At 40.1% G+C, this 22,360-nt stretch overlaps 1 protein-coding gene across 1 annotated transcript in view; it reads left to right on the top strand.

Moving 5' to 3' along the window:
- Positions 1-8,102: 8,102 nt before the first annotated feature.
- Positions 8,103-22,360, top strand: part of FGGY (FGGY carbohydrate kinase domain containing) — a gene marked incomplete at its 5' end in the record, with an annotated part of 64,124 nt that continues 49,866 nt past the window's right edge. The window contains 2 exons of the mRNA XM_008946868.1: positions 8,103-8,218; positions 21,448-21,576. Of these exons, the coding sequence (XP_008945116.1) occupies positions 8,103-8,218; positions 21,448-21,576 (245 nt within the window). The remainder of the gene's footprint in view (positions 8,219-21,447; positions 21,577-22,360) is intronic.

Here is a 22,360-nt window from a genome sequence, read left to right as displayed (position 1 = left end):
CATTTCTCAGGAGACTTCTGTGCTTATCGTGGTGGTAACTGGAGGTCACTTTTAACTCTGGCTGGAGTGGTCAGTAGGTTGATAGCACACTTCAGAGCACTTGGCTGTTTTGAAACCTTGTGGTGGTGTGTAGTCTTTGAAAACGATCCTATTGTTCTTTTTTTTTTCTTCTTCTTTCAAAGTGGCATGCAGGTTTAAATATAACATGGAATCTTGTCAGGGAGTGGCTGTAATCAGAGGAGGTTAATTATAGATGTGGGTGTGAATTGTATTTTTCATACAAGTAAATCTTTCCCTTGTAAGTAAGTAACATATTTGCTTAGAAAATTCTGTGATTTAAAAAGCCAGCCCAAAACCTCCTAAGTGTTACAGCATATAACAGTAAATACTAGAGCAAGGTTTGAATTCATTACTCCTTTTTCGCCTTTACACATATTATTTTCACTTCTTGATTTGCTAATTGAAAGACTTTTGTTCCTGCTTGCTGATTGTTGCTAAGGGCTGTGACAGTGACTTCAACACACACACAAGGTGGTGAGTGTCCACAAGAGTCAAGTCCTGCTTCTACCTGCTGTATCCTGACAGTGGAACTAAAAGCCCATGGTAACACATCTGCCTTGAAATGCTTCCTCTCACTGAGGTCCTGGAAAATACCTGCAGGGAAACTGTTATGGTTGTACAAGAAGTTATTTTCTGGTATTTTCTTCCTGTGTATTGTCAAGAACTCATACAATACTGCACTAGTGCTGGCCAGCAGGTGGGCATGGAGACAGTGTTTGTGCTTAGGCAGTGCTTTTCTTCACGTGGTGCAACCTTTGCCAGGGTTGGTGCTCCCAATTGCTGCATGAGGAAACCAGTCTTGGCTATATCTGGCTGCTTCACCTGCTTAGGTGCAGTTGCCCTTTGAGGCACAGGGACCATTTGTGTGCTAGGATCTGTAGCACAGATTTCATAGTCAAGTATCAGCATCATCAGTAGCTTCAATGTTTCCAGCACATAGGTCACTGTCCCCTTGGGTTGGTGACTTTCTGGGTTAGTATCTTCTACCAAAATGGCTTGCAGTAAAAAGAAATCTTTTCTACTAAAACATTATTTTTTTGAAACTAAAGAGCTATTTTCTGACATTCAGTTTTCCTCATGGTGAATTCAATCATTATGATGTGTAAAATAAGATAATGGAGACCGATAGAAAATAAAAAAGGAAAATCCAAATAATTTTTTGAGCATGAACTTGAGAAGGTTGAGATCTGGACTTTAACCCTACTTCACCTCTGAAATATGACGAGATTGCCATTGACCTTAGTGTTAGCAAATACTTGCATTTTGTTGCATCATGTTGGAGGAAGGATAAGTCATCCTAGAGTGCTTATATAGATATACACACATATGTGTCTTTTTATGGCCTCTAAGTGCAAGTGGATGTATCTGCTAGTTGTCCCAAACAGGCCTCCCCACCTGTCTTTTTTTTTTTTTCTGGCATATTTAATGTTTTGTTAGAGGAAGAAAATCCTTTTTAGGCAAGAGTCCTATTGCAAGTGCTGTGCTAAGACAATGGCTTTGGGCAAGCAGGAATTTCATAGGCTTTGGGTCAGAGGCAGGAATGATAAAAAGCAGTGTGTTGTAAATATTAGGAACTTGGGATTTGCACGGTTAGGTGGCTGGAACAGACCCTGGCACGTTTTGGTTTGTGTACATGCAATTAAAGAGCTGTTGAATAGGTGAAATGAGTAAAATGCAGAGAGCATGTGTGAAGTGAGCACACCCAGCCTGGCTGGGCCCTGTGGCTCACAGCTGATCTGCCCGAAGTCTGCTGCAGGAACTGAGTGACAACAGGTGCAGCTCCTCTTACACCACTGGGAGCTCCCTGGTCCAGGGGCAGCATTACAGGCATTTTGTACATTTCAAGACTAAATGACTAAGTATCACTTTTTTTTCCCCCCTTCTCTTACCTGAGAATTATTCCCCAGGACAAACTCCCCTCTTCTTTTCCCTTTTCCCCCAAAGCAGCTGAACACACCAAGCAGGCAGAGATGTTGACGTGACAGGTATAAATACCAGCAGTGTATGTGGATCTCATAATCTGGTCCAATTTCAAAGGTCAGGTATTAATGTCCATGGCATTACCCATCCTGGAGCAGAGGGTGATTCCACGTTTCCTATTGCTCCGTGGTAAGCTTTGCTGCTTCTCAGGCTCTTCCAGCACCAATGCTCCATTCTTTTTAATATAAAGCTTGGATGCTGGGGTTATGTGTGCTGTGTCTTAATTTTTTTTGTCTGGAACATTTCTGCAGAAACCACAATCAGATCTGTGACTGGGTTAGAGCGGTGAATTGCTCCTTTTTGCAAAAAAACTTTGAGACTGTGGGGTGCATAATTTGGGAGGTTATTATTGGCTTAGTCCAGATGTCAGTATGTGGAGAAGTTTGCTTGAGTAGAACCTAAGCCCTGGTTTTCAATTTGAATTCAAAATCTGTTTTAAATTCAAAGTTTGCAGAACAAAAAGACAAACGTGTTTGATGTCGTGGCAGTGACACTCCCTTGTTCAGGTCTCCTTGCCTTTAGGACATCATACAGTTCTCTTAGTTCTTCATTCTTTGGAGCTTTAAATAAACCTGGGCAACCAACAGAGTACAGAAAGTTATTTAACCCTACTGCAGGATATTTGTTTTGGGACCTGACTACACCCTGTCCTAGCTTCTATAGGACTGAGCTCTGGTGCAGTCGTCAGCAGGGGCACTTGGTTGGGTTCTTCACCACCAGGTCACTCTCAGTACAACAGCCAGGATGCCAGGGCATTTTTCATGGAAGTGATCCATTGAACATATTTTGTGATTGAACTGTTACACTGTTAATGGTGCCTGCAAAATTAATTATGATCATGAATTTAAATTTATTTCTGAGCAGCTAGTATGAATGAAGCAGACTCCTTTGTTTTGGAAACAAGAGCAAAGCTTCCATTCACTTCAGGATGGTCGAGACAGAGTTCTCTGCCTTTAAAGCTGGTTGCTGACTCATTTTCCAGGCTAACTAGTATTGTACCAACTCTCTTGAATGGAAGGTCATGTAGACCCTTATGGGGTCACTTTTGAGGGAAAAAAACCTTTTAGTACCTGTGTTAATAAGACTTTATATAAACCTATACTCAAATTCAGGATGACTCCCAGAAGACCACTGCAGTTATGGAATGCCCTCCAGCTGTATTTTGCTGTCAAAGATGGCAAATCTTCTCTCAGGCAGGGCAGAATCTCTGCAGGGCTGGGAGTCATGTCCGTGCTTGCTTTATCCCTTTTGGAGTGTGGGAGATGGTGTCAGCAAAGAACAGACCAGAGTGTAAACCTCTGGCAGTTCTTAATTACACGTGGAGAAGTTTTTTTTTGTGACCTTGATATTTCACATACATTTTAATGTGGATAACTAAGGCTGTGCAGTATTTGCCATATTTTAATGAGTGTATCTGATTTCCTTCCCTCCATGAAGTACAACAGAATGAGATTTTATACTCGGAACAGGTACACAGTGTGGGAAGAGCCACATATTAACAAACTTGGAGCCCCTGAGTTGCTTTGGCCATGAGTCTAGTTGCTCTGGATCCTTTTGAAGGTTAGTGGTGGCAAACGGTTGCTTCCAGACAGAGTTTGGGGAATATACCAGTGTGTTTGCTATTGCTACAGCCTTCCTGGACCTCATAGGTTTTGTATGAGGACATATTGCTGGTGAGCTTGACAGAATGCTGAGGTTCAGGTCATACAGGACTTCAGCACATCCACAGTCAGTCCTCAGCAAGAGATGTGTGAAAACTCAGAGCTAGACAGTAACAGAAAGGATTGTGTAATACCCTGTGCCCAGCCAACTCTGCATTGGAATGAATGTGGCAGGGATTTTTTTTTCTTGAGGCTGTTGGATGCAAGTAGGATCCTATAATTCTTTGTAGACTAGAATTTGTAAGAAACTCTAAACATAATCATTGGTGTGTTGAAAATCTGGTTTAAATAAAATAAAAATTTTCCATGCAAAAGGGTTGTATTTTTTTTCCACAGGAGTGTTCTAAGCAAAACTTCTTGTTCTGAGCAGAGAAAGGAAATCTTTCATTTCATTGTAGTGGGAATGTCCTTGAGGAAAACAGTTCTCAGATTCATGGTACTTCAAGCCTAACTAAACATGGCCTGTGCTACTGAGAGGTTCCACAGCACGCCTTCTCAAGTCCGGCATTAGATTTGGGAGAGGACTCTTGTCTAGAGAATTGTCTGTTAACTCAGCACCTTAGAACCCCGTCAATCCTGGTAGTGAAGCAAGGGGAATATTTGCTTCTATCCATCTGGCTTCAGCTAGTGCAAGTCTGGTGTTTATGGCCAAATAATTGAGGCAATACTGCCAAATAGTTAGGAAAAAAGGAATATACAATAGTGAATATCAGCGTTGTTTCTATGTAGAGTCTGCCTTTTATTTCATAAAATTCAGGAGTTGCTGTGAAATACAAGGTTTTCTAATAGTTGAGGCTTTCTTTGTAGGTGTAATGATTTGGTTCCTCATCTTCCTCTTTACCATAACGTCTTTCTGGGTGCAGCTTTTCCAAGTTACTCACCGTGCTGTTACTTCCTCGGGGTGATGCTCTGAAGGAGAATTTCTGAGTGATTTCCTATCAAGTTAATCTGTATCTGTGCCTTCTTATTCAAAGGTGCAACACTGCACAAACTGCTCTCTCTGCATGTGCACACAACTCTCTAGGATATACAACTCGAGCAACTGTGTGTAATAATTGGAGCACCTCATCAGATAAGTGGCAGAGACTTGGGTTCAACACATCCAGGTTCTTTTAAAGCATATAGTGAAGCTAATCCATCATTACAGGCATCTCAAATGAAATCTTTTCTTGAACTGCTATCTGAGAGACCAGAATGCCTTTCTGCAGTGTAATACTTCCTTGTAGATATTAAGGATTTGTATAAGGCTATATGGTTTGATTAAACATGTACTTTTTATGTGGCAGTTGAGTAGTGGCAATGGTGGAATAAGCAGCTTAAATGCCTGAGAAGTGTAAGTGCTCAGACTGCATTTCCAACAAGCATTTTGAGCGTTGTGGCCATTAAAATAAAAACCTACCAACACAATAATGGGTCAGTGGTTTAGCTCAGATTTGAGGTTGGTCTTCATATCAGAACCTTCCACTTATAGATCTGCCAGTTAATTCATTTGGGAAGAGGTGTCCTTCACAGTACACATTTTTTTTTTTTCCCCTATATGTATGTTCAGCCCAGCCACATCCCTTAAGAGAGCTCCAATATGCTGGAATTTGGTGGGTTGGCAAGGACTCATCTGTCCCTGTTCACACAGTTTTGGTGGGCCTGTAGATGTGATGTGGAGTTCCTCAGAGTGAGCTGTGTGGCAGGATTGGCCCCTGATTGAAACGTGCTCTTGGGAGTCAGCAAGGCTGCTCTGGTCTCTCTTTGGATCAGTGTGGAGACTCTGAGGGAGTTGCTGTGTGATCTTTGAAAGTGGGGAGCCATGACATTTAGCTCTCATCTTTTAGAACATTTTTCAGGGTGTGGCAATAGTTCATAGCATTGATCTAATTAGAAAAATACATGTTCAGCCCTGATGATAATTTGTTATGATTTGGTATTTACCATATTTGGGAAAACTTGCTGCATTATTGTTTCATTCTTTATGTCTAAATTTTTCCTAAAGTGATGAATTGATTTTTATTTCAAATAACATGTCTGTATTTTTCCTCCTAATGAGAGGTTTGGGCTGATTTGGGGAGAATGTTTATTTTTCCCCAGTATTTTCTTCAGCCTAGAATTTATTTATTCACCCAGTTTTTGTCAAAGGTCCTAATTAGATTTCTGTGTCTGGCTTTCTGGCTTTTAAATCGTTGGAAATTGGAATTTCTTATATCAACATTGTCATTGCTGTAGTTACAGGTCATGTGCTTTTCTGTTTTCAAACCAGACATAAAATTGTAATTGTCTGATCTTTTCTTAAACTGTTTAAAAAACAACAAAAGGGGAGTGTTCAAAATTGTTTGAAGAGCAATCCTGAAATTATCTCCACATTATTTATGAGGATATAAATAATTATATCCTTTTTTTTTTTTTCCCAAAATGTGCAATGTTAATAAACTCTCTAGTTGCAAAGAGCAAACAACACACCTTTCTAAACAGTGGGACTGCAAATGGACATCACCAGTCCTCTGGCTGTAGAAACACAGTCACTCCAAAAGAACAGAATTAAATGAAAAGTGATGCACTTAAAATATACACTTCTGTCCTGGGTGAGAAGATGGGATTTTGGGGCATCCACTGCATCATCCAGTCTTCTGCTCTGTGTCACGTGGGAGGATTTACACTGAGGACGTGCCTTTAGCTGTCCTGCCCTCACTTGTATATCCTTTGTTCTTCTTGTAAAGCCCTAAAACATGGTGAATCCCAGTTCCAGATAATTTTCCAGCTGTTGAAAGGCTCTTGCTGTTCAGATTTGGCTTTATTGTGCATACAGTATCAGTGCCTAGAATCCTTAGCTTTGGTTTGTAGGTGGTAGATAGAAAAAGCATCTCTCTTCCTGTTCTGTTTGCTTACTTCTAATTTCTGTTACTGGGTGTTAGTAGAGGCAAGGCACTCACTGTTGCTTGGTTCATGGGGTATTTCTATAAAAATTAATGGGCAACTATGACAGGGATGTTTGTCAGGCTTGAAAGTAGCAGAATCCATTCCCTTAGTGGCCTCTTTTTCAAAAAGACCATATTCTTTATTATTTAATGCATGTTTTTTTTGCTGCAACAGTGAAATAAGCAGCTCTGCTTTGCCTAGACAGGAGAAGTGCAGTGAGCTCTGTGCTAGCAGCAAGTATTTCCTTACATAAAGCTGCAAGAAAAAGTCAAATGCTTCAGTAAAATTCAGCTTGCTTTGAAGATACATGTTCAAATTGTAGCATCCCAATAAAAAGTGTGTCTCTGTGAAGTCACACCTTGGCTAAAAATGAGTCACAAATAAGTTGTCTTGTAAGAAGTCAAAGCAAATCCGTGTGTGCAAGGAGTTTCTCTCTGGGAACACTTATGATGTTGTTTCCCTGAGATGCATCCAGGGTGTCTTGTGCTTGATGAGATGGGAGTATTCCCAAGCTACAGGCAGCTGAACTTTCTAGTAGTATTAAGCAGTTTTAATACCTTTTAGTTTATTGACTTTTCAAGCACGATTAAGCACTGATCTGGGATGGGTCTCAGCGTTCAGACAGAAAGCAGGCTGAGTAATACTCAGTCTTCAGGAACGTTACTCTTAATTTGAGAGAAGTGAGAGCGTGAGGATACACATCCTTTTAGGAGGAAAACTATTCCTGCTAGTGCTCTTGTTGTGTGTTTATATTCTGCTCCCATAGCCTGCCCCCTGACATGGTATTGTCACAGTGACGTTCAGCATCAGCTTCTCAGGAATGAGACCTGAAACAATTGATGTTGTGCTCAGCTGCATCGTGGCTAATGCTGTTTCAGCATGTCACTGAATGGCCATCAGCCTCTGCTGACCTACAGGCCTAATGGCAATGGTACTTGAACACATCCTTTGCAGAAACTCTGGGTGCAGTTTTGGTGGTACACATTCACCCAATAAAGGCATTTTGTACCTGCAGGTATCAAAGCAGTGCCAGTTAACCTAATTATCAGTGCCTACCTCATCTCCTGCAAGTTGTAATTCAGTGTAGACGTAAGTAAATAGAAAGTTTTGCTGGGAATGTACTGTGTGCAAGACGTTGCTGTTTAGGTACAGCCTGGGGAAGCAGAGACCTGTCTCTGAACTGCTGACTAAAGACCTGTTGTGTTCATGCTGTGCTGTCTTCTGGACTTATGCGTGGCCCGTTATTTGACTGATTCATGCCATGAGGTAGCCAGCCCAGGAGCTGTTTCAGCAGAGAAGTCCTTTTAAGCTATCTTAGGATGTACATTCCAAACTGTAACCAATTTCTTTTTTTTTTTTTTTTTAATGTTAACATTATGCTTGGAATTTTTGACCAGTAAATGAAGAGATCATTTCTCACAAAATTCACTTAGTCACAAGTTTAAAACCAAATGTGTTTATTTTCCTGATCTTGTGCCTGTGTTGTCTCTTTTCTAGGTCCCTCTGTACAGTCGTGTGCAAGTGGACGTACACTGCAGATGGAGGCTGGGATGACAGTTTCTGGAAAATGATTGGTTTGGAAGATTTGGTGCAGGACAAATATGAAAAAATAGGTATATCAGGAGCTTGTTTAGTTTTATACATATATAAAAAAGGATATGTACGTGTATATATAAGAAGATATATATACATATAAAAGATTTTTCACTCTATTATTGCAAGTATCAGCTGAAATGTAGAAGGATTTGGTGAAATTCCAGGTGGATTGATAATAAGGCTGGATGTCCATAGGTTACAGCTCTCCTAAGTACACTTTTTACTTTGCATTGTCTTCAAAACCAGTATTTAAATATTGTGTCTTCTACTCTTCTGAAAGGCCTAGCTAGCCTCTCAGTACTGCTCAGCCTCAACTATACAGCAGTAAATGGCAGCCTCAGCAATTGATTCTGTGAAGGAAGCACCTGATATGGGTATACTGGATAGCAGGCTACAAATAAAGCCACAATAGAGTAATTTATAGCTGTTACTGACTGTGTTTTGTGAACTGTACTATTCTTCCTCATAGTAATTTTCAACAAAAGTTCTACTTCTGCTTGTTATTATCTTCCTCCTGTTTTTTTTTTTTTTTTCATTTTCCTAGAGCCTAAGTTTAATTAGAATGGTGGCCTTGCTAATAGCAATTCCTACAGCAGATACTCATTAAAAGTCCATAATGTTAATATACCAGAAAATGGCCAGGATAACTTTATTAGACTTTCCCTGTTAAGTTAATGGACTTTTAATGGATGTCCTAAGCAGACATGTCATTAACAAGAATATTACCAGACATGAATGAGAGTATTTTAATTCATCAAAGTTAATTATCTGAAATTTCCTTTGATTTTTTTTTAATGTCTAGCACTTTGAACAAGTTTGTACAGCAGTTTATATGCAGCAAGATGAAATGGAAACGGTGTAGGGAGGGCTGCAGCAAAGTGAAGTGTAATGAAATCTATAAACTTTACTGATCATCACAAAATGTACTATAAGTCATTTTCAGGTTATCAGAAAATTATACTTGAGAGCTTCCTTGAATAGGTTTCAGCTTTTCCCCCTTGCAACTGAAACTGCTTATGCAAAGGTATAAAACCTACCAGGAGTATTAGGCTTTTAGCTTCCTGAGGTTTTAGTTTGAATGCTGTTCTTACAACATCTATGACATGTGGCTTTTAGCAAATCTTCAACAAGTTAAAATAAGACCTGCAATAAATACATGTTTTTACCAGAAAATTGAACATCTCGGCAGCTGGTGGTCTCATGGAAGAGTATTTTTAAAATAAATTATTTATGAAGTTTAAGCTAAGGCTTTAATACAATATTTATGCAGTGCGCTTCAAGGACAGGGCAAAGCAATTTGCCATTTTAAGTAACAAAACATACATGTTTTAAATGATAAAGTAGCCATTAATAAAAAGGGCCTTTTGTTGTGATGGAAGCCTCATAAAACCAGTTTATATATGGCTCAACATTTAGCAAGACAAAAATAATTAGCTTCCAATACCAGGCTTGCATTTTTTTTGTTAAAACACAAAGTTTACAAAATGAATCAGTAAATTAACTTCTGTTGATAGGTGTTCCTTGCAAGAGAAAAAAGTTTTCCTGATTTAATGGGGAAGGTGTCTAGTTCCCTGGGCTTTTGGGTTGATTTTCAAGAAACAAAGCATAGAATATCTGGGTGCATCTTGACTGGAATTGGCGAAGCAGAATCTGACCTCCAGAGCTACACCAACCTGCAGACTGAAGCTTGAGGCTTCTGAAGAGCTCACCTTGACAAATCCTTTGATTTTCAGATTCTTGGGCTGATTACTTTAGGTGTATCCAAGCTATAAAACACTTTTTGTTTTGCATAATAATGCTGAAACCTGGCCTGAGGTAGAATGCTTGCTTATTTCCATGACGGTTTCTCTAAGCTTGTCCTTTTTAAAAAGGAAGGTGCTACATTCATTATATTCAATTGTGTGATAAAATCACAAAAAAGCAGGATAGCAATCTTTATTCCTGTGTCTAGGAAGAGGGATTAACAAGCTCTCTCTATGAATGTGGAAATCAGATAGCAACTTCTCCTTCCTTCCTTTGAGTTTACCTTCTAAACTGCACCTGTTGTAGTCTCTTGGAAGGGTTTAGAAGGAGACAAAAAGACAGCAAAAAAAGACACAAAAAAAGAAAGGGAACTCCCTTCTTGCCCAGAAGCTGCTCAACAATGCTGAGGTCTGTTCTGTGCTGTGGAAGTGCTTTGCTTTCTGCCACCCATAAGCTTATCAATGTCCCTCTGCACGGGAAAATGGGAATGGTAACATTCCAATGAAAGTTTGGGGGATTTGCTTGTTTTAGTCAGTGTTCTGTGTTGTTGGATTTGGGAAGAGCACTCTGAATAAGCTCAGCTCTCCTTTACTTAAATTAATTAGGACAGCATACGTCCATCTACCAGCAAAGTGCCAGAGCAGCATTGGTCACACTGTGGCTGGAATGGTCTTTGTCTCGTGGAAGGCTCCTTCCTGCTGTCTCCCAGGGTGTCAGCATTGGTGGCAAGCCTGCACAGACCTCCTCCCAGGGGCCCACAAATGCTACACTGAGTACAAAGCACACAGGATCACACCTTGCACATACCCAACTTGAGCTGTATTTATAATACTGCTTCAGGGTTCTGCCCTGGGAGTGAGCAAGCTCAGCTGCTGTAAACTTTAGCACATCATACAAAAGGAAGGCAATTGCTTTAAGTAACTCATGTGGATAGCCAGTCAAGAGTATGTGCTGCTAGGAGGCACGTCGTAGTGTGCTATGGCTGACAAAAGAATTTGAAGCAGTAGATTTAGCTGGCTTGCAGATTAAGGAACTTGAAATTGCCAGGTAACCCAGGTAGGAGTAGGTGAAAGGAGATTGCACATGGTCAAAAACTTCTCCTAAACTGAAAAGAAACCCAAAAACCTAACAAGTCTGAAGTAATTCCAGTGGAATTTCCTTTTCTGTTCTCCAGCTTGTCCAAGTCCATGTCTGTCTGCTCAAGGTTTGTTCAGCTCAGATACAAGATGTATTTTAATGCGTGCATGTTCCCCTTGTGAAGAGAGGCAGTATTTTTTTCACATATTTCTCCTAAACAGTAGCAGACTCTGAATCATCATTTCTTTCTAAACAAAGCAGAATGTCACAAGATAAAATTAGCAGAATTTTCTTACTGTAATGAAAGTAAGTACATAGTTTACTGGTTTAAAATAGGCAGAAAAACTGTGGGTTTTTTTTCTATTGGTAGTGAAATCATTAATGTTTCCAATCAGAGGGAACTATTGATGGGTACTTATGACTAGACTTAATTTTGGAGTAGCTTTAACCTTAATGATACTGAAATATTTAAGGAAACTACCCGAGAGCAACTTCTTTAATGTATGTATTTCTTCACTCTGATAAATACACCTTTAAACATAACTTCTAAAATGTCTTGCACTGCAAAAATAAGCAATCACTCTGATATTGGGTAGTACACTTCTCTTAGTTTCAGTGTAACTTTAACATATGACCTTGTTGATAAGGGAGACCCTCACATCTGACCTTTAGAATCCTCCACAGACCTTTCCCACATCAAGGCGTGGGTTCACAGATGAAAATTGCCAGGCCTTTGACATCTCACATTTCCAACAGAGGACTAACCTTTCAGGGAATCCACATAATAAGTTGTTTGTAGTCCCTTCTGTACATTGTGAGTTGGCTGGTCACATTTTTGAAGGTAAAGAATCTTATCTGGAGATACTACAAAATTTATTGATGCCATTAATTTGCCCACCAAGACAGCAGAAGATGGCCTGTATTCAAAACCATTCTGAAAGTGTTGTGTACTACAGGCATTAGCATTTATCTGCTGTGGTGAAAGCACTTGATGAGTATCTCTTTGTGGTATTATAAAACCTAGAAAGACATTAACAATTCCGTTAAAATTTCATGTTCTATAGACCTCTTAGGGTACTGAAGCATATTTTCCATTTGCAGGAAAATGCCTGATAAATTTTCACCACAACCCTCTACTTCAGGGGCTACTTAAGGGACCAAATAATGATTTTTTTCTTGAATAGTAATATTTTATATCTGCTCTTTTTTTGGTTGAAGATGGTGCATTTGTTTGAGAGCACTGGAGGTAATACAGAATAGGTTTTACTGATCCTGTAAATCGTGTGTTGAAGGCTAAAATACTGTCTTTTGTAAGGGGCAGTTTGTCACCTTCTTTTATTTGTGATGGAGCTGCACACTGATTTTAATGAAGTATTTTATTTTAAAAACAAACAATATTGGAAATATAGCCCTTCAACACAATAAGGATTTAATAAACCCATTTCTCAGCTTTTCCTGACTGGGAATTTACAGCCACATCCTCAAAAGGGAATAAATACACAGCTCGGATATATAGGGTCTTTATGAACATCTGAGGCAAAACTGAGGAAAGTATTTGGATTGGTTAAATCTCACTAGTTTTATAGAAATTCAGTGCTTGCCTTGAACTCTGAGTGCTAATGAAAACAGCTCTTGCACAGACAGCTTGTGGTATCAAGTAGGGTTTGTGGACAACCGTCGTTCACCATCCTGTTCACAAAGTGATAAACTCTTTCTTAAAATTACTTGGATTTTTTTTTGATTCAACTTCTGTATGACTGAATGATAAGGACATCAGAGTTCCATGCCTGTCTTCAAGCACCACTTCTTTCTCTGTTTCATACCTCTTGAAAACATAGCTTTGCTTAATTTGCTTTAGCTTAAGACTGGTAGAATTCTTTCATGTTTGATTTTGACTTTGCAGGTGGTGGTGTTGTTGTAAGGAAGAAGACCTTCTGGTCCTTATACATCTCTTTACTTAAACCCCACCCTGGGTCTTTTACCCACTCGTCCTTAAAGAACAATGCTTCCCATTTTCCACAGATTGCCTCAATCGACCTCCAGTAGGTTTTCTTCTGGTTTTGGTTGGTGTGGTGTTTTTTGTTGTTGTTGCTGTTTTTTTAAAAACTTTTTTTTAACTATATTTTCAATGAAGAAGGATTTGACATGACTGTCAAGTGCATTTATGGTTCCTGGTCTCTCCTCCCATCCACCAGTATAATAGTGTCACCCTCCCTGTTCCAGCACTGCCTGTGCTTTAGTGTTCAGCTCTAGCACTCTGCAATCTCTTGCCTGTGGCTCTTCCCTTAATTCCAGGGCTTTGGGGACTGGAAGGCTGATGTTTCCATGTACCCGAGTGCTTCTGTCTTATATTTTTGAGAGCCCTGAAAAGGACCTGTAGAATTTTAAATCTGGATTTTCTTTTCTGATGCTCTTTCATTCATAGTACTTATTCATAAAGAAAACCATAGAAAACTGTCTAAGATTTGGGACTTCGACAGGGTAGCTGTGACTCTCAACTGGTACCTGCTGTCATTCTTAATGTGCACAAGCTTTACAGTATGTTGGGTTTTCAGATGTAGGTGCAGCTCTGTGTTTCTTTAGGCATTCAAACAAGTAACAAAACAGCAGGCTGTTTAGCCTGGAGAAGAGAAGCCAGGAACAGGAAGGTTCACCTAAAGATAAGCAAAAAAATTCTTTTTCTGTGGGGGAGATGGAGCCTGGAGCAGGCTGCCCAGAGAGGCTGGGGAGTCTCCTGCTCTGGAGATTTTGAGTATCTATATTTTGTCCACCTAGAGGTGGGCAGCAAGCCCTAGGTGACCTTGCTTTAGCAGAGGGGTTGCAGGAGATGATCTCCAGAGGTCCCTTCCAACCACCACCATTCTGTGATATGAGGGGTTTTCCTGAAGGCTGAAAGAAAGGGATGACAAATTTTTATTTTTTTATTTTTCAGGTCTGCTTGTAGCTGCCAGTTCTTTGTATAGCTTGATTGTAACAAGCTTTAAACCCCATACTTGGCAAATGACAGTGAATAATAAGTAAAAGGATTCCCTTAAGTATAGGTCCCTTTATTTGTCTTTTTTGGTCTTTTGCTGTCCCTGATAAATTACAACATATTACAATTTCAAATAAAATTAAAGGATGAATCAGAGGATATTTACACTTACATGCTGTCAAAACCCATGGAATTTACAACTGACAAATGTTCCAAATATGCTAACAGTTTTCTGGCTTCCTGTCATTTCAGACCTTCCAAGAGCTGTAGCAACTGTAAAGGAGCTGAAACTGGCACAGTGAAAGAGGTTTTAAGGTGTCTCCTTCCTCAAAACCTAAGGCATTATTTCATAATGATAGAATCATATTCAGCAGTAAAAAGAAATTTTATTTTTTTTTCCAGAGAAAAGCTGCACGTTCCTGTGATTTCTGTTTTATTTTATGTTTTTTCCATCTTGAGATCCCTGAATTGCATGAATGGTTGAGGCTAGAAGGGACCTCTGGAAATTATCTAGTCCAACTCCCTCTGCTTTAGCAGAGTCATTTAAAAACAGATTGCTCAGGGCTGTGTCCAGCTGAGTTCCAAGTATTTCTGAGGATGGAAACTCCAAAATCTACCTGGGCAATCTATTCCAGTGTTTTGCACACCTTTCCCCAGTAATCTTTTTTCTTTTATTTAAATGTAGTTTTCTGTATTTCAGTTTGTACACATTGCCACTTGTGCTGTCAGTAGGTGCCACTGAGAAGCATCTCGCTCCCTACTTGTCTTTACTCCCTCCCATAAGCTCTTTGTATAGATATTGACAAAATCTTTGCCCTCCCTCTCCCCTCAGCTTTCTCTTTGCTGGGCTTGGGGTCCTAGGTCTCTCTTTCTCCTTGCACAACATGCATCTGTCATCTTCGGGGTCCTTCCCTGGACTTGCCAGTATGTCCATGTATCTGCTATACTGGGGAGGCCAGTGTAAAACACAGCACTGCAGGTGCAGCCTCCTGAGCAGGGATCCCCAGCTCCCTGGGCGTGCTGGTGGCACTCTTCCTAGCACAGCCCAGGAGGCCTTTGGCTGCCTCTGCTGCAAGGGCACATCACTGGCTCATGTTCAAGGTGGGGTCTGCTGGACCTTATGGTCCTTTTCTGCCAGGCTGCTTTCCAGGCAGTTGACTCCCTGCCTGTCCTGGTGTGTGAGGTCCCTCCACCTCATGTGCAGAACTTTGTTGGTCCCTTTCTTGAAGTTCACGATTGTCCTATCAACCAACTTCTCCAGCCTCAGATATTCTTCCTCTTTTCAATGACTGTTCTTTAATAGGCTTAGCTAAACTCAGCTAGCTCAGGTTTCTTCAGTTTCCCGGGTGACATTTTCCATTCCTCTTCCAGTGTAAGGAGAGGAACCATCATTCACCCTGCTTATCAGGTTGGGTCCTGCTGGCAGGTGGCTCCTTTCCACTTCTCCCTCCTCTCTGCTGCAAGCACTCAGTACTGTGTGGTGTTCTTTTCATCCTCAGGCTTTGTCATAGCTTAGGCAACTAATAGTAAAAGCTTAGAGCTTTCAAGAAATAGTAATTAAAAAATTTCCTACTGTTAAGATTCTCGCGTTCTGGTCTCGGGCTCTGTCTGCCTGGGGAATCATATTTTCTTCTACCCTTGCAACACTGTGGATTTGTGAATGTTCTCTTTCTAGGAGCTTTTTCTTTGAATTTGTGTTTTTAAAAGTCATAGGAGAAGCTTTGAGCAGAGTTTAAGCCCATTGTGATTGTGTCATTTTCTCAAACAGTATTCCCTTTTATCTTTCATACAATTCTAAACAAAAAGAAAAGAAATAAAAAACATTTCTCAGAATAGTTCTGGGTCATTTCTTCTTTTTACCTGACTCTTCCTCTCCCTTGTCCTGATTTGTTTTTCATCATCTGTCTTTGATGAGGTAGCTTTTAAAACAGCAATATCTGCTTTATGAACCAGGATTCACAAAACCAGAAGGACCACTGCAAACTCCTGGCCAGCTTCTTCCCAGTCAGAGGCTGTTTGACTCCCTCAAATTAATGTTGAGGTGGTTTAAAATGTATCTTAGAACCTAACTTGATTTTATAATTTCCTGTGGTGAAGAGCCCGCTTCAGACTTAAAGATTGTCCACTGTGAGTTGCTGTAGTATCTCAAAAAAATAATGAATTAATTTAAGAATATACTTTATTTTTCATCTGAACTTTGTATGGCCGACTGTGGTGACATGCCTGACCTGCGGAGACTTAAGTTTTCTGCATTAAAGGAAAACACTGAGCTGCTTGAGGTTTTTCACCAAAACTCTTGTGTGAACTGTCATACTTCTCAATCCTGTTAATTGCTTTCCTGACTCATTTCTGAACCTGTTACAACGCATCAGTGTCTCCTCAGTATGGGTATTAGAACTGGACACTGTGGAAATGCGGTGGGGAGGGAGGTAGTGCAGGTACCAGCAGCTTGGCTGAGACATTAAAAAGTGTCCTGTCAGTAACTGATCAGGTTATTTTTGACCCAGTGTTTCTTTTGGTTCTGAAAAAGGGGTGTTATATAACCCAATGAGCCAGTGATGTGGAATGCTTTTTTCTTCTCTTTTTTTTTGACCTTTAACCAGGAATGCTTATCATTTATACATGAAGCAGCTCTCTTTCCTTTGGACAAGAAGGCAGCAGCCTTTGTTGAACTAGGCACCTATGGTCTGCAGACCAATTTACTTTTCAGCTTAATGAATCAGGCTCTGCCTGCACTTAAGTTGCTTGCTTTTGCCACTATTTAGCAACCTAATATCTGCCTTAAGTAATTACATGTTAGGTAGTTGAGATGCAGTTCAGCCAAAGGCATATAACCTGTATGTGAGAGGGGGATGGAAAGGACCCAAATGAGATTTGCCTCAAGCTACCATGGCAGCTCGCATAGACAGAGATGAATTTTAAGCAGAAGAAAGCCAAAGTGATTTTGTTTAACCAACTATTTTTCTCACTTTTAAATAAGCTGCCCTATAATGTCGCAATTTGTTTTAGTTTTCCTGAATGAAAATTCTTAATTTTTAACTGCCAAACAGGAAATTTTATGGAGGGCATTTCCAGGTTAAAAAAGCCCCAGATCTGACTGTTTCTAACACCTTTTAACCACCAGGAGTTCAGTCCTAAGAAAAAAATTAATATTATAATTTTATGGTCCGCATCATTATCCTGCTTCCTTGTGATCCTAGCACTACTTTTACTAATCAGCTGGGTTAAAGGCTGTAGAAACAAAGCATTGAGGGGAAAAAAAAAACCCTTAGATTGCTTAACACAAGTTCATTTGGCTGGACATTGCTTCTTTTTACTAAGGTCCTGGTTTCTTCAATGCTTATTTAGCCCTGTTTTATTTAACAAGAGAACTTCTTCAATACATGTTGTATATCACTACTTTAACAGGATATCTATTCTGTGTATTGTCTTTTAACTTAAAAAAGCATTTGGATTGTCCAGTTTGGGGAAGGCTGTAAAATAAGGACAGGATATACCCTTTGGTTGGGTTTATTTCTGAGGTTGTTGGGGTTTCAGCAAGGGATTGATATATTCAATTTCAAGGTTACTTGTGTCAAGTTAGTGAAAAAAAGGGACATCTCCTTTTGATTTTCTTCCCTTTTTATTTTTATGCACTTAGTGCATATGAAATGCAGCCATGTTCTGCTTGAGAGATGAAAAGCTGTCCTCAGCGAGTGTGTCATAGTTGAGTCAGCTGGGCCCCCTGCTGCACTCTGCTTTTGTTGGTTTTGAAAAGGTCTAAGTCTTAAAGTAGCTAGTTCTGTTAAATATTAGTAACCTAGTAGGGTGAATTTTGATTGCTAAAGTTGACTGAAGATGTATTGTCTGCTGTGTGTGTTGGGGCTGGTAAATAGCTGGTTGCTGGAGCAACCGCCTAAAAAGGGAGAGGGTCCTTGGTACCACATAAATTCTTTGAAGAAAACTTGATCATAGCAAATTCTACCATTAGTCTTCGAAGAAGGATAAAAGAGGAGGAAGAGTTTCAGACAGCTTTTTCCTTTTGTAAACTCGCTGCTTTATAGGGGAAAAAATAGCTAGGAATAGTCTGTCTCATATGGAATGAAAAGCTGTGGATTAAGGCATTGCTTTAGTGAAACAGCTGCATGAATGTGAAACAGAAAGTTCTCCAGCTTCAGCCATTATGGGTTTGTTTGGTTAGGTCTAATTTTGGAAGTCATTATAGCAAAGGTAAATGACTTGCACAGGAGACTACTGTAAACAAAAGACTCGATACATTTACTTTGGCAGGAGCCTTGAGAAGACTCGGTCCTTTCACTGCCCCTTTCATGCAGCCTTCTGTAATACTCTCCCTGCCCGCCTCTGTGCAGGCAGCTCTCGTTTCCCTTCCTCCCTCCCTGACAGCTTCTTTCCCTTGACAGGTAGGATTTAAGGGGGAGCAGCACCTGCTGTTGAGTCGCTGGTGTGTAGCTGTGGAATACCTTTATATTTATAGGAGCTGTCCCTTAACTTCTACAGCCGCAGTGTTTGGCTCAAGTGAGGATCTGTTCACTCTCTTCCAGTCTAATACTGGGGTGAAATCTGTTGCAAATGCTTTACTTTTTAATTGTGGTTCCTCTTGGGTTGCTTTTATTTGCTTTTTATTTTATCCTTTAACGGCTTTATACTTACAAATTTTAAGAATACTGATGTATACCAGTGTTTTCTAGGTTTTCAGTGGAGAGTAAACCATGAGAATTATCATTTTATTTCCAGGTCTCTACCCATGTGATTCAGTCAAGCCTCTGCCCATTCCACACCTAATTCCTCACACTTGTGTGAGTGAGGAGGCAACTTCCATGATGACAGAAAGTGCCCATGCAGACCCTGACTCTTCCCTTTCACAGAGCTCCTCGTGAACATATCGTGTGGGTGTAACAGATTTCATTGACTCTAAAGCTGGGGGGATGTAGTAGAGGGGCAGAGTTGGTATCCTCTCCTTGCTGCACTCCCTTGGAGGCACCTCTTTTCTGCACTCCTGATGACTGTTGGGTGACCTAGGAGACTCCCCTCCACTGTGCTTGGCATGGGTGACTTCTGACTGCAGTCTTCCCAGGTTGTCAGGAAATGCTTTCATCCAAGGAACAACTATGCAAGTTTACCTTGGCTCCTAAACCAGATGGGGCATACTCTACTATTAATTCTTTTTCTTTTTTTTTTTTAACATACAAGTTCATTATGCTCCATCTTCAAATCACAAAAAACCTATTCCTGCTCATTCTCACATGCTTTATGCCTTGGGGGGGTAGCAATGCTGCTGGTCCTTCTGATATATAACTAGTAGCAAAGGAATCTATAAGGTCATTTTCTACTGCTGCTGTAGAAGAGAGGATTATCTTTTATCTCTGAAATTGCTCCCTTAGTGGTCATTAACTAGAAATACACTAATTGAGAAGCTGGTAGGAAAAGATTTTGTCTAATAGCAGTCCTGATCTCTAAAATGGAGTTTAACCACATAATAATTACGTGCTAGAATGCGTGACCAGCATGACTGATAGCAAGCCAACCATGGCAAGAGGTTTTATTTCAGATTAATTTCATCTCGTGCTATATATAAGAGATATCTGTAGGCTTTCAGGTCAGGCCACTGATTCTGAAGAAAACATTGTGGTGTTAGCTGCATGAACTCCTCTGAACTTCCTTCCACCTGCGGGGTCTTTGAATGTCAGGAGAAGCAAACAACAACTTTGTTTTATTGGTATTATTCTCTGATGTCTTGAAAAAACACAAAGGTAATACAAAAGTTCTCCTAATGAGAAAAATCCTGCTCCTCAACTTATTGGTGAAAAAATGCTGAAGATACACCTCTTGAAAACACTAGTGCAGTGTTTTGACTTTACACTAACAATTCATAAAGTAATAGACATTTTTTTCCTGAGGAGATAGTTTGATGTTGTAACTTCCTTCAGTACAAGCTAAACAGTGAGGTTTACAGTACCCCACATATCTGCACGGGAAACCCAAAATCAAGTGCAGAAGTTTTGACTATACATGCTTGTGTTGAATTTCCAGCAGGAGATTCAGGCTGGCACTTCGGAGGTGGAGGTGTGACTGTCAGTGGAATAGAAACTCTTGGAGGAACAAACACCAAGAGGTTGTGTGTGCTCTCTGGTCACAGAGTGCTGCTCCTTGCTCTGCATCTGTCAGGAAGCCAGCACCTACCTCAGAGTGGAAGAACCACCATCATTTACAGCAAAGACAAAGATCTAAGTGATATGTAAAATTGAAGACCTGTTTTTCACCCATGAATTTAATATCGTAACCTTCTTTTCATCTAACAGCAAGGCAGTATAACTGCATTTCCAGAAGCTTATGCTCATGGGCAATTAGTGTATCCCTGGTGTTTTATGATATGCTGTTCCTCTAAATCTCTGTCATGGAGGATGTTTTACTTCCTTTTTCCACATTGGAACGTGCTTTAGGTGTAACATTCTCAATGGAATTGACTGTGAAAATAGGCTTGGTTTATTTTAAAAAGGAGTTTTTGTCAACTCTACCCAGCAGATTTGTTGAATTTAGTAAACACTACTAAGTAGTAAGCCTAACAAGTTGCAAGCTTAAGTAAGTAACAAGCGTAAGGAGGCTGTTGGGGGAGTGAGGCTGTGTCCTTAAATTCTGAAAGTTTAATGAATCTAGTTTTGTTCTTCTAAGCTCCAAGCAATCTCTAACACTGTGAATTAATTATGGAAACAACCTCTTTTCACAAGTCAAACCTTAAAGTGCATTATGGTAGCAGAGACCAAAGCAGATGGGACCTGCCATGAGGGCTGAGAGGGAAGGGTTGTGTGGCTTGTGTTCAGGCTGACCATAATGTTCTTCATAAGGCCAGGGAAGACACAAAAAGGGATTCTTTAAGTCTGTGAAGTACAGCTGCAATAGGAGGAATTTGCTGCTTAAACAGTTTTCCAGAGTTTCTGTTACTGTAGCAACCTTATTCCTAGGAGAAACTTCTGGGAAGGACAGAAATGTTAAACTGTGGGCACTTGCCCTGTGCAGCAGGTGCAGTTTCCAGGGGTGAGCATGGGCTGGGCTGAGTCTGTTTCAGATGTACAGAGAATGGCTGCAGGCAGCCTCATCAGTAACTGCCCCAAGAACTTGGGATTTCTGCATAAGTACTTCATATCTCTTGGAAAGGTGCCAAGCAGAATTTAATTGCTTGTGGTGAAGTCTTTCTCTGTGGCTGGATAGGACACTGAATACTTTTGAACTTTAAAATTGCTGTGGGACAGCCTGTTATAGCATGGTTATATTTAATATACAGGCAGATAATGAAAGATACTTCTTAATCAGATGGAGTTCTTTGATGTGTGTTTTTTTTTGTTATATATACCACACTAAATGGGAGGAGAGGAAGGGAGTTCTTGTAATAACTTACACATTTGTTTTTCTGTTTAGTAAATTGACAGGTGTTTGGTTTTTCTTGTGTCTGCCCAGGGAACCAGTTCTTGTCTCCTGGAGAGTCTGTTGGAAAAGGTCTAACGCCAGAAGCTGCAAAAGATCTCGGTCTCCCCGAAGGGATTGCAGTGGCAGCATCTCTCATTGATGCACATGCTGGAGGACTAGGTACTCAGTCATATATTTACTCTTCTTGGAAACAGGAATGTATTGAATGAAGTTTAGAAAGCTGTTTTCTCACAGCCTGTTTTGTATCCAACAGTTTGCTCTGATGCTATTCTTTTGAAATAAAATAAAAACCCCTCACAATAACCACTAGTATTGAATATCTGTTTATGGAAAATGGCTACGACTGTTTATTTCTTTTCAGCTGCATTTTCAATTTATTTTTTCACTTCTGCTAGTTCTACTTTGAACTCCTGAACTGAAATACCATTGTGTTGGCATGCCAGCATGCTGAGAGTTTGCATCTTCTGTTGCTCAAAGTTTGGAGGCAGGCAAGAAAAACAAAACGTTGACATTCTAAGGGAGAAGTCTCGAGTTTGGGGCTTGTTCATAGTCTTCCTTCTTAGTTTTAGAAGTCAGTCACACTTTAAATAATGCAATAGAGACTCTTTAACATACATTTATGCTAGGACAATGTGAGATACATACCAAAACCACTGCTTTTGGTCTAGAATTTAGAATATGTAAATACTGTGTATCTAAAGTAGCAAGCAAGAGCAGAGGGGGAACTGACCACTGCACACCGTTACCCTTCTGTAGATTTGAACTTTTTATTCATAACTGGAGTAGGAGGCCTGATGCTGGGATTTTTTTTCTTTTCCAGCACAATATTCTGATCTCCCTGTTTGTAACTGGGGAAATACATTTGAAGTTCAACAGCTTCTTTTTCTGACTCTATTGTTTGGCCTTATCTAAATGCAGTCAATGATAAAGTGATTCAATGTAA

This window comes from Merops nubicus, unplaced genomic scaffold, assembly GCF_000691845.1.
Source record: "Merops nubicus isolate BGI_N331 unplaced genomic scaffold, ASM69184v1 scaffold12229, whole genome shotgun sequence".
Classification (NCBI taxonomy): Eukaryota; Metazoa; Chordata; class Aves; order Coraciiformes; family Meropidae; genus Merops; species Merops nubicus.
Note: the sequence above shows the minus strand (reverse complement) of the source record. Positions and strands in the feature narration are given on the sequence as shown.